The 13,225-nt window shown below is 37.3% G+C and overlaps 1 protein-coding gene across 3 annotated transcripts in view; it reads right to left on the bottom strand.

Annotated features, from left to right (window-relative positions):
• LOC5573900 (intracellular protein transport protein uso1) overlaps window positions 1-13,225 on the bottom strand; it is a 128,683-nt gene that overhangs the window by 85,750 nt on the left and 29,708 nt on the right. For 2 of the 3 annotated variants that reach the window (XM_021847642.1, XM_021847643.1), the window contains exon 2: window positions 8,203-8,511. The exons of the other annotated variant lie outside the window; for it this stretch is intronic. In XM_021847642.1, the coding sequence (XP_021703334.1) occupies window positions 8,203-8,511 (309 nt within the window). The remainder of the gene's footprint in view (window positions 1-8,202; window positions 8,512-13,225) is intronic. 3 annotated transcript variants of the gene reach the window in all.

Below are 13,225 nucleotides of genomic sequence, written 5' to 3' on the forward strand. Positions count from 1 at the left end.
CTTACCCTATGTGATTATAGACGATAACTTTAAATTTGTAATCCGTCTTAAAAACGTGGATCAATTTTATTGGCAAATTTAGAACCGAAGTTTAGAATACGGGCAAAGCTACACTATTTTCAATGCGAAAATAAAAATTATTCTCGGTTGAAAGAATTTTGAATATAAATTACAAGCTTTGATTTGGCATATTTGCAATACAGTGCCACGGTTCGTTTTTGGCAATAAACCGTTCGATTCAGACATCACTGTGCCAATATTGAACGGGTTTAAAAAATTGTTACATTTTTGCTATCATTATTACCAAAAAAACGAGCTCTCAGGATGACTTTGTAATTCAATTCACAATAAACTGTTCGATTTTGGCACCACGAAATTTTCGTGCGTGTTCCGTTTCCTACTGAGCCCTTTATTCTGAATTGAACATATTGATATCTGGAGTCAAAACGCATTGAAATGCAGAAAAATATATTGGTTTGAATTTATTAAGTCTTAAATTGGTTGCCTGCTTAAAAAAAAAGTTTTGAAAGTGCGCACAATTTTAATTTAGGACTTACTAGTCCAATTGAAAATCAAGTTACTCAGGACTTCGAAAATATTCTCAATCAAGAGAACGTTTTCGAAAATGCCTGTGAGACTGATTCAGAAGAAGTGAGAACTATTATTAAAAAATTCGAAAATATGAAAGCTCCTGGCGATGATGGAATTTTTCTACATTCTCATCAAGAAACTTCCAGAAAGTAGCTTATCATTTTTAGTTGATATATTCAACAAATGTTTTCAGTTAGCATATTTTCCTGACAAATGGAAAAATGCTAAGGTTGTTCCAATTTTAAAACCAGACAATCCTGCAGAAGCTTCGAGCTATCGTCCAATCAGTTTGCTTTCCTCCATCAGTAAACTTTTTGAAAAGGTCATTTTGAACAAAATGATGACCCACATCAACGAAAGTTCAATTTTTGCCAATGAACAGTTTGGATTCCGTCATGGACATTCGACCACTCATCAACTCTTACGTGTAACAAATTTGATCCGTTCCAACAAATCTGAAGACTATTCTACTGGTCGTGCTCTTCTAGACATATAAAAAGCATTCGACAGTGTTTGGCATGAAGGTTTGATCGAAAAATTAAAAAAACTTTAATTTTCCAACATACATTGTTAGAATAATTCAAAGTTATCTGTCAAATCGTACACTTCTGGTTAATTATCAGAACTCCAGACCTGAAAGACTTCCTGTAAGAGCTGGTGTTGCCCAAGGCAGCATTTTGGGACCAATATTATACAATATTTTCACATCTGACTTACCTGAGTTACCTTAATGATGTCAAAAATCCTTGTTTGTGGATGACACAGGCCTCTCCGCCAAAGGACGAAGCCTGCGTATCATCTGTAGTCGATTGCAAAAAAGTTTGGATATTTTTTCTTCATATTTGCAGAAATAGAAGATTTCTCCTAATGCTTCCAAAACTCAACTAATAATATTCCCACATAAACCAAAAGCTCTTTATTTGAAACCTTCATGTACATATGTTGTCACGATGAGAGGGGTTCCAATAAATTGGTCAGATGAAGTTAAGTATTTAGGGCACATGCTAGATAAGAATTTAACTTTCAAAAATCACATTGAGGGCATTCAAGCCAAATGTAATAAATATGTGAAATGTCTCTATCCCTCTATTAATAGAAAATCAAAACTTTATATTAAGAACAAGCTTTTGATGTTCAAACAAATTTTCAGGCCAGCCATGTTGTATGCTGTACCAATATGGACTAGCAGTTGTAATACCAGGAAGAAAGCTCGTATAGTACCAATGAGCTACATAGAATATCCAATGCTGAAACATTGTTACAACTGTCAAAAAAAATAATTAAAAAATTCAGGCAAAAATCGTTACAATCTTCTATTGCCACGATTAATGCGTAATATGTTTAGGTTAAGTTAGGTAAAGTGCAGTAGCATTCCGTTTTTGGCATGCTCCGTTTTTGGCATGCCCCATTTTTGGCACCCCCTCGATTTTGGCAACAAAAGGGATCCGTTTTTGGCAACATTTTTGAATTTCATTGAAATCTGTAAATATTTGTGAATATTATTGTGTCTGCTGATTTAGTCATTTGAATGACAAGTCAACTACACACCGACTACATTCCAGAGCTCTATTGTCGCCGATATCCCTCAAATCCCACCAATTAATAAGGGATTTTGTACGCGCCTATTTACTTCGGGATGGTCATTGGTCATGCATTCGCAATGTTCCATGAGGCCATTAATCTCCATCAGTATCCAAACTAGAGAAAAACCTCTTTTTTAGGCATTTGTACTGAATGAACAGCCCACAATAGTCTGCCAGTAGGTGATACACTTAATGAATCCACTATTCTTCAGATTTGAAACACTTGAACAAAGCACAAGCACTGACACAAGAGCAACATGAAGTCTATGACTTCACAGAGTTTTAATCATTAATTTCATCTCACTATTTTGTATTTCATTTTTTATATTATTTCGAAAGGCCGTTTAATACCGCCACCATGACAAATGTGCGCACAGTCCTAACAACATTTTGTTGTCAATAACATCAGTGAAACGTGCGATAAATACGATTGAGAGTGTTTAAATGTTTTGTCTGTAGTATTAGTGTGTATATTGATCTTTCTGCGGCAACTATTTAGAGCTACATTTCATATTTGTAACAGATTAAGTAAGACGTTAAATTTGTTAAGAGACGATCCTACATTCTATAAAATATTTTTTTATCGAGAGTATGGGCCTCATAAAATAATCATTAGGATCTTTACAAACTGGGTCTATGAGTTTCCTAACTTACCCTGGAAAACCTTAGGGGATTCTTGGTTTTAGGGAACTTCTTAGAAATTTCAACGTATTTTTGAAGATGTCTGCATGTTCCTAATGGACACTGAGGGTTTTTGCGGAATCCTGAGAATGTATAATTGGTTATTGAAGATTATGTCCAATATCTGATGCATAATAAACTCCTACGATTTCTAGGGCGTACTGTGAAATCCTAGGATTTCTAGGGGTATTTTAAGTTCTGGCGAAATGTTGTAGATTTTGAGAAGGTGGTTTCCTGTGGCATTCGGTTAGTGATAATGGTAGCCTAAGAATAATGAATTTTTGAAAATTCTCATCGGAGACCTGAGAATTTTCAGCAATATCGAGGCGAAACCCTAAGCGAGATCTTGAGAATTTTAAGCGTGATTCTGCGGATTCTTACCAATATGCTTCAGAGTCCTAGCGTAGATTCCTTACAAACACCCGAAAATTCCTATCAGGCTCTTGAGATTTCAAAGCAGTATCCTGTAATGTGCTTGTTTATGTTTGTGCTTTTGACTGCTGTAAACCATTCCTTATGAGATGATTTGCTTTAACAGAAAAATAAATTTATTCTAAACTCACCCAAGTTTGTCAAATTTTACGCTAGAGCCCAAAAGTTGAACTGATTTTTAATTTTCATGCAGTTTTGTAAGTACGTCTTCGAAAGAATACGGTACAGTGATACCTCCATGAGTCGATGTTCCATGACTCGATATCGACTCATGGAACCATACTAAAAACAAAATTTCATGGTTACTATGATGGTCCCTAGAAGCAGCCTTCCAAAGGATTGCTGTTCCATGACTCGATATTTCCATGAGTCGATGATCCCTTCAATATAGACTCATGGAGGTTTCACTGTAATACATTTTTTCATGTTTGTATTCTCACAAAGTTTCAAGGAAAAGTCACTCATGCGATTATTGATTTTACATGACCAACATATACAAATAGCGTAGATAAAGCTTTTAAAAAATCATTGAAGCGATAAAAACTATGTAGAATGTTTGTCATAATCAACATTACGGGGTTATAGAATCATAGCATAATCCACCCCTCCGGAAATCTGCTTCGAGCAGAACCGTTCCGAAGTCCCGATGCCTTATGATTCCATAAGGATGATGCAATAACATTCTAATGATATTTTCAAAAATAATAGTTGAAAAATAATATTGAAAAAATGGGTTCCGATTTTGGTATGGTTCCGTTTTTGGCAACTGAAAATTTCGACTTTGTTGCCAAAAACGGAATCCCACTGTATATTCAAAGCGTTTTTTTTCTCTTATTAGCAGGTGAAATCAACTCACCTGTAAAAAATCTGAACTGCTACGGCAAATGAAATGTAATATGTTGTTAACAAAATGTTAATAAAATCCTCAATTTGTTTTACCAAGTTAGGATGATAGTGTTGTCTAATAACACAGAACACCTAGTTATAAGAAATGAATGAAATGTTTGAAATGATACTAATAAGGCTGATACAAATATTAGTTTTCTTTTATGTCACCCCCCCAAAAATCCGAAAATTTTGAAAGGGAGAAAAAAAAGGTTCTTATTTATTTTGACATTAGTTAGGTTGTTTTAATTTTAAGAGTTAAAACCAGGTAAAATAATGATACAGATGACGATTGGAAAAAGTTTAACAACTATTGTTAAAAGTAAAAATTCGAATAAATAACTTTTTTTCTCATTTTCATTTTTTGTTCTTTATTTATTTCCCTCGTGCCTTCCAAAGAAAATAAATATTTGTATCAGCCTTAAGAAAATATATAAAAAAACGAATCGAACCTTCAGCAGTGCTGTTAAACGTCAAAAAATTGGAAAAATTGAAATGTTCATAGCACTTCTCCATGTGTAATACCGTGGTGAATTAAAATCCGGACGGTATCAATATCCGGACACTCTGAATATATTAGTAAATCAAAGTTAGAATTAAGTGACACTATGTTTGGTTTTTATTCCCTCCTTTTAATATTAACCATTCTAATCATTTTACAATTAATTTTAATCTAGTAACCATCGTCAAATAATAAATAAAAATAAAAACAAATAATGTGTTCGAGTTGGACGTCTTTTCATCGCGGCCCAACTCTAACTCAAATTTGACTATCGGTGAACGCGCAAACATGGTTTGATTGGTGAAAAAGTTCATGAAGTGTATTTTTAGAGCAAGTTTCAATCATAAGTGTTTGAGAAAATATATTTTATATAGTTTGGAGAGTGTACTGTTGTTGAATAATCTGGAAATAAACATTTATTGGTGTGTGCAAAGACTGTCCGGGATTACGAGCCAGTGTTTCAAGATCCGGACATCGTCTAAAAGAGCCACGTTTAACTAGTGTAAGTGAGTTTCAAGCAAGAAAAAATAAGAGAAAACTTGAAAAATAACTATAGGAAGCATAGTGAGTTATCAAAATCCACTTGATAGTGAAATAAATAGTGTATAATTTTATTAATAACAGCTCGAGCCGCGTCGACTGCAGTTCCTGCCACATGCACTTCGGCTCAGGTAATCAAACCACTAATATTTCAGACGTGCTATTCTTTTTGATATTGTAGGGTAAACGGGAACTTCAAGCTTATTTAATATTTTTATTTGATTGTGTGTTGATATGGTTTTCATTAAAATTAAACGAATTTTACATGCTGCAATACAGATGTCCGGATTTCGATTCGAAAATGTCCGGATTTAAGGACATCGTTTGCATCAGGTGTCGGGATTTATAGACAAGACATGCTCTAATATTTTAATGATTTTCATGTTAAAATCTTTGTTTTTACTTAAAAATTAATCATTTTCGTGAAGATCTTATTTGAAATAATGTCTCAAACAATATTACACTGAGGCTTTTTTAAAAACAACAGACTCATATTCAAATTTGAAGATTTGTGTCCACTTAAGCGTCCGGGTATAGATGCATCACGGTATTATATCAGGAATAATATGATCACTAGACAGTTTCACAAAAATCAAAATGTCTGGGATTCAACCAGTCACCCCCTTGTCCTAGTTGCAATACTAAAACAAACTACCAGACAAATTTTCATCCAATTTGGAGAAGATTAGGAGGTGCCTCAAGTCGAATTTGTGTTTTTTGGCTATTTTTTACCTTCAAAAAATTCTAACGAGAATTTGGAAAAATGAAAATTAAAATAAATACCACTAGTTGAACGTATTATTAGTACTTTACAACTTTTGAGAACACTGTATGCCGATTAGAGATGGTTTTGACCTCATAAAATTGATTTCTGTTCATTAAAGTACCTGTAAAACATACATTTCTCTACAGTTTTTGTTCTACGAGATTCTTAACCTCATACCTAATCATAAAAGTTCAACCGTAGTATCATTCCTTTGTCATTTCTGAACATTATTGTAGTACATCATTTTTGTATCCAAATTACAGATAAATTGTAAAAAATCATCGGAAATACGATATTCCTCATTCCCCTGCATTTAGAGCTGCTGCCATATGGCGCAATTGCTGACATGTTACAAAATTGAACATAGTAGCTTTGCTTTTTCAATGATGGATGATGATTGAAGAAAACATCTAGCAAATATCATCAACGCAGTCGTGTTTCAAACAACATTCGCATTTGATGGAAAGCAATTACATATGAGATATAGCCCCGAGGTCAAGCTTCTCGACTACTGATCTTGAGGATCGGAGTTCAATTATGATTCTTTTTTCGAGTGAAACCAATGTTTATTATATGCAAGTATTGCAACTAGGGTAAGAGGGTGACTGGTTGAATCCCAGACATTTTGATTTTTGTGAAACTGTCTAATGATCACAGGTAAACATATTTTCCGATGGTATTTTCCACGAGGAAGGATGATAATAGCAATATTCAAATGTCAAGTTCACGCGATTTTCATGACATTTAACAGCATTGATCTTCAGATTTTTTTTTTGAGTATCATTTCCTTAACGCTACTCACGACACGTTTAGGACCTTTCTTTGCTTACTGTTAGGGTTATGATTCATGCAAAAAGGGTGCAGAGGCAGGGTATAAATATCGTTTCGGCATGAAAATTGCGAATGAAATTATGAGAACCGCACTGCCCATAACTGCATAACAGTCACATTCGACATGTTTGTTAAATTGGAGTTAATACCATGAAGAGTCATCAAATGATAGATACTTTCGATCAACTTACTGAAATCTGTGAGATTGTTCTAGAAAATTCGAAAAAAAAAATACCAAGTTGTTTTGTCACATTGGTAATAATAACCGCATAACAGTCACATTGAGATAATTAATGAGCCTCGTAATGTAATAGCAATGAAATTTCTATCAGAATTATTATTTGATTATTCACCTAGTATGCGACATGAGTTGTACAACATATCAGCCTCAAATAAGCACTTAAGAGTTCCTGGCAATTTTTAGAAATTTCAGTTTCCTCCCATACTGCCATGAAATACATACTTGGTATTCCATTTATTCATCAAGTTGCTTAAAAAATCGGGTCCTTACTGTAATATGTTTTGCATTGAACTTAATGTGATTCAAAAATGACTACTTCTAGAGAAGTGATCATAATAATCATTACGGTTGAGAATATTTTCAAAATTCTTATTGGCTCATCAGAACGTATAAGTACCAGTAGTAGTTAGTAAGTAGTTCTTAGAAAAAAAAAATCCAATTTCATGATCACTACTTCACTACTACTATCATAATACTTTGTCCCAAACATCTGTTTCATATCAAGATTCTATGGTGAACATTTAAAAACTGTTGAAAATGGGGTTTTTGTGTAATTTAAAATGTATGATTTTTCAATGATAAAAATATATAAAATCTTTTTTGATGTACGTATATTTTTCACTTGTAGTCCAAACCGTTCCCTACAATTTCTTCATGGAAAATATTTCTCTAAAATTAACACTTTCGAAGTTTTTCAAATAAAAACCATTAAAAACCATATATAAGTTTAACTATTGAACTTGTTCATTTTACCGTCCTTAGCTACAAAACGGACTTCTCCTCTATTCATCAAGCTTTTAACGAAAACTTTTTGAACGAACGTTCACGTTTCGATCTAATTTCCACCTAGCGTTGAGTGTCGCAAGCTAACCAAAACTAGAAGCTTATTCGTGCAGTTTGCTCCCCACCTCAAGCAACCTCCCTACAGAAAGCTTTTCGTCATTCCAACACACTGACAAAAATGTAGCTCTATAACTTCTTCACTCATCCATTCACCAGCATTCCACGTTGAAGAGCGGCCTTCTCATTCATCCAACATGCTTTTATATTGTATTGTGCACTCCGTGCCGTGCCAAGCTAAAGCTCTACCAAACAATCAGGGTGCATTGTGCTTTGCAACAGCTACCAATATTGATTCCGTCCTACATACGTATACTCAATCTTCGGTCCCATGTACTCCACTGGCAGCACTTCCATGTCGTACAGCTGTTTGAGCTTCGGTTTGAGCAGGCGTAGCTTTTTGCGGCCTTTGCTTTTGCCGTCCCCTCCGGTTATGCCGGGTCCCCCCGGAGCGCCATCGCCGCCGCCACCATTCAAGTCGCAGTTGTTCGGATCGGATCCAATCAGCTGATTTCCCCCGGTGGCACTCGATTGGTGGTAGATTGAAGGGAAGTTTAGCGAGCCGCTTCCACTGCCGGTGGTCGCGAGGGAGGTAAAATCGCTGCCGATGCTGTCGTCACTAAAATGAGGAGGGGAAGACGACAGCTTGAGGGGGGTGTCGAATTGTGGATGAGTGGTTGATGGGGGTATGGGCTATGTTTATGATGATTGATTGTTGAGGAGCAGTAATTATGCTGTTGAGCAGTAATTATGCATGGTTAATCGAAAGTTCAATGGTCTGAACTATGTTTGTCGTTTTTTGTAGGAAAAGATAATGGATAGATAATATATCTGCTTGCATATTTTTTGTTGATCAAAAATGATAATTCAGTTAGGGGTGTTGTATCAATAGTCGCACATCTAAGAACAAATATTTGTATATAATCGAAAATAAAGCCAGCAGCATCACTTTTGCTTCATCTGGAAGCTTTTTATGTTGGTTTTGTGGGAGAAATATGAAAACTACGAGAAATCATATTTTGTATTTACCATCTTTTGTGCCACTTTAAGGAGACATGTGCCTATAGTAGCACAATTTCTAATTTCTTTTTCTATAGAAGCTCTAGCTGCACGGCGTATTTTTTTTTTTTTACCAATTCATTTATTTAAGGCTCTATCGCGTTTAACGCTTTACGGAGCCGAGATTCATTTTTGTACTTTTTTTTACAATTGTTTAACTTCTTAAGTACCAAGTTTAGTCCGGGTTGGAGCCAGGGTACTCGTGGCAACTCGAGGTTAGTGGTCACAAATATTTTTAGGAAGGGCTAGGTTGGGATTGGGTTACAGGGTTCTTTGCAGCTCATCCGGGTGGTATTTCATGGTTGCTCGTTTGTCGTATCATGGCGTATACCAACTTCATGTGGGTTTTCGATTGCCGGATGGCCAGGAACATCAATCCAACACAAATGGACCATAACACAGAGAGAAAAAAAAAAAACTGGGGAAGAGAACACAAGAGAATTAAACTTTTATACAACACAAGCGAAGGTAATCGTAAATCGACAACATGTAGACGAGATCGCGGGAGCCCAACACATCTCTAACTGAAACATAGGGTTGTCTACCTCGGGCCACAAGGGTATCCATAAGTTGTGCTCTGGAGGCGTCCATATCCGGGCACTGCCAAACTACGTGATCGATGTCATCATAACCGGAACCACACCTATTACATATATTGCTCAGCGCGAGGTTGATCCTGTGCAAATGTGCGTCTAGCGAGTAATGGTTGGACATAAGTCTTGACATCACGCGAATGAAATCTCGACTTACATCCCAACCTTTCCACCACGCTCGCAAGGAAACTCTAGGGATTATGGAATGTAACCACCGTCCCAGTTGGTCATTTAGCCAGTCGCTTTGCCAACCGTGAAGAGAACTTTGACGTACTAAATGAAACAATTCATCGTGTGAAATTCTTCTATCATATATCTCACCTTCCTCAGCGCCCACCTTTGCGAGAGAGTCCGCCTTCTCATTGCCATAAATTAAGCAATGTGAGGGGACCCATACAAAGGTAATCTTATATGATCTTTCGACCAGTGCACACATCTGCTCTCTTATTTTTGTAAGAAAGTAAGATGCATGCTTTACAGGTTTCATCGATCGGAGTGCCTCAATAGAACTGAGACTATCCGAGAAGATGAAGAAGTGGTCTGCGGGTATGTTAGAGATCATCCCCAAAGCGAAGTTGATTGCTGCCAGCTCAGCAACATAAACCGTGCAAGGTTCCTGAAGTTTTCGGAAGGCGGAAGAGTTTTCATTGAAGACACCGAAGCCAGTGGATCCATTTATACGTGACCCGTCAGTGAAATATCTCCTGTAGGAATCGACATTCTGGAACTTTGCGTTGAAAATACGTGGAATAGTTATACATCGAAGTTGATCTGGAATTCCATGAATAGCTTGTTTCATGGACAGATCATATTCAACAGAGGAACTGTCATTGGTGAAGCGTACACGTGGAGGGTTATAACATGGAAGGCTAATGTCAGATGACATGTAGTAGAGATAAACTCTCATGAATTTTGACTGAGTGTTCAGTTTGAGCAATTCTTCGAAGTTTTCGATGACGAGTGTGTTGCTCACTCCACACTTAATAAGTATTCTTAGCGAGAGCTCCCAGAATCGGTTTTGTAGCGGTAAAACCCCTGCCAGAACCTCTAGGCTCGCATTATGTGTCGAGTGCATACACCCTAAGGCGATACGCAAACAACGATATTGAATTCGTTCCAATTTAATCAAGTGGCAGTTTGCTGCTGAGAGAAAACAGAAAGAGCCATACTCTAGAACAGAGAGAATGGTTGTTTTATAGAGTTTTATGAGGTCTTCCGGGTGAGCACCCCACCATGTTCCGGTAATTGTTCGTAGAAAATTGATCCTTTGTTGGCATTTTTCCGTTAAATACCTAATATGAGTTCGCCAAGTGCCTTTTGAATCAAACCAGACCCCAAGGTATTTTGAAGTCAAAGACTGGTCGATGTCTGTTCCCAAAAGCTTAAGCTTTAGTTGGGCAGGATTCCGCTTCCTAGAAAATACAACCAGTTGAGTTTTTTGCGGAGCAAACTCGATCCCTAAATTTCTAGCCCAAGTGGATAGATTATCAAGGGAATTTTGCAATGGTCTTTGCAAGATTTCCGCTCGTGGGCCCTTCATAGAAACCACAGCATCATCTGCAAGTTGTCTTAGCGTGCATGGTTCTTCCAAACAGTTGTCAATATCTTTAACATAAAAATTATAAAGCAAGGGACTCAGACATGAGCCTTGGGGAAGGCCCATATAACTAATTCTGGAAGTTGTCAGTTGACCGAGAGTGAAGCTCATGTGTTTTTCTGACAACAGATTGTACAAGAAATTATTCAATATTCCAGGTAATCCACTATTGTGCAGGCTTTCTGACAATATTTCTATGGAAACTGAATCAAAAGCGCCCTTAATATCCAAGAAAACCGAAGCCAATTGCTCCTTGTCCGCAAAGGCTAGTTGAATATCTGATGAAAGCAACGCTAGACAATCGTTTGTTCCTTTGCCCTTGCGAAAGCCAAATTGAGTACTGGAAAGCATGTTGTTTGATTCGACCCAGTGATCGAGTCGGGATAGGATCATTTTTTCTAACAATTTCCTTAAACATGATAACATAGCAATCGGGCGGTACGAATTATGATCAGACGCTGGTTTCCCAGGCTTTTGAATAGCTATTACTTTGACCTGTCTCCATTCAGGTGGAACAATGTTGTGCTCCATGAATAAGTTGAACAGGTCAAGCAACCGTCTTTTAGCGATATCAGGGAGATTTTTAAGAAGATTGAACTTAATCATATCGCGTCCCGGAGAGGAGTTGTTTGATGAAAGAAGAGCCATAGAAAATTCCAGCATAGTGAATGGTCTGTCCAACGCATCGTCTCTCTGGGTTTCCCAGAATGGCGGTTGAGCTGGAACTGAGTCTGGACAGACCTTTTTTGCGAAGTTGAATATCCAACGATTGGAGTATTCGTCACTCTCATTTGAGGATGAGCGGTTTCGCATGTTGCGAGCCACTCTCCAAAGCGTCGTCATTGAAGTTTCTCGTGAGAGGCCATCGATGAAACGTCGCCAATAGCTACGCTTCTTCGCTTTAATAAGATTCTTCAGTCTTTTTTCGAGCTTCGAGTACTCTAAATAAAGTTCTGAGGTACCATATCTACGAAAAGCTTTAAAGGCATTAGATTTTTCTCGATACAACTGAGTGCATTCATCATCCCAACCAGGTGTGGCTGGTCGTCTTTTGAAGGATGCACTTGGAACTCGTTGCTTTTGGGATTCTAATGCACTTTTATAAATCAATTCTGTTAGGAGTCGATACTCATCCAACGGTGGGAGAGTGTTGAATGATTCGATACCAAAGGTTACCGCTGATGCAAATTTTTGCCAATCGATATTCCTAGTGAGGTCAAAAGGAACCTGAATTGACTGTTCTGACCTTTCAAAATTATTTCTGATAGAAGTTATTATGGGCAAGTGATCACTACCATGGGGGTCATCGATCACCTTCCACATGCAATCGAATGATAGTGAACTTGATCCCAAAGACAGGTCAAGGCGGCTTTCTTTGCCGTCGGATGAAATACGTGTCACTTCACCTGTGTTCAAAATGTTCAAGTTGAAATCGTCGCATAAGTCATAGAAAATAGCCGCTCTATAATCGTCATAAGACTCGCCCCATCCAGTACCATGTGAGTTCATATCACCCAGTATTAAAACTGGAGATGAGAGCATGGAGACTGCATTCCAGAGATGACGGCGGTTTATTGAAACTCTTGGAGGAATATAAACAGAAGCTACGCAAAGGTCTTTACCCTTTACGCTTATTTGGCAAGCAACGATTTCTATGCCTGGATGAGTCGGGATGGGGATTCTGTAGAATGAGTGGCACTTTTTGATCCCTAAAAGCACACCCCCGTAATTATCATCTCGATCCTGGCGTATAATGTTAAAATCGTAGAAGTTAAGATCATCTTCAGAAGAAAGCCATGTTTCACAGAGTGCAAATATATCACAATCGGAATTGTGAAGCAAAAACTTAAATGTGTCTAATTTAGGTTTTAGACTATGACAGTTCCACTGTAGCACAGTGATCATATCTTGTACCTCACTCGATGAATTATCCATCGAAAGATATGATCGAAGCAAGGAGGGGCCACGAAATAGTCAATTCCCTGAGATACTCTTCTATTGCGGGGAGAAAAAGGTCGAGTATGCCTCTGAATGAGTCTGAAACTCCGAGGGCATTGCATATGCGATCCACAAGGGCCGTAAAA

This window comes from Aedes aegypti, chromosome 2 (assembly GCF_002204515.2).
Source record: "Aedes aegypti strain LVP_AGWG chromosome 2, AaegL5.0 Primary Assembly, whole genome shotgun sequence".
Taxonomy (NCBI): domain Eukaryota; kingdom Metazoa; phylum Arthropoda; class Insecta; order Diptera; family Culicidae; genus Aedes; species Aedes aegypti.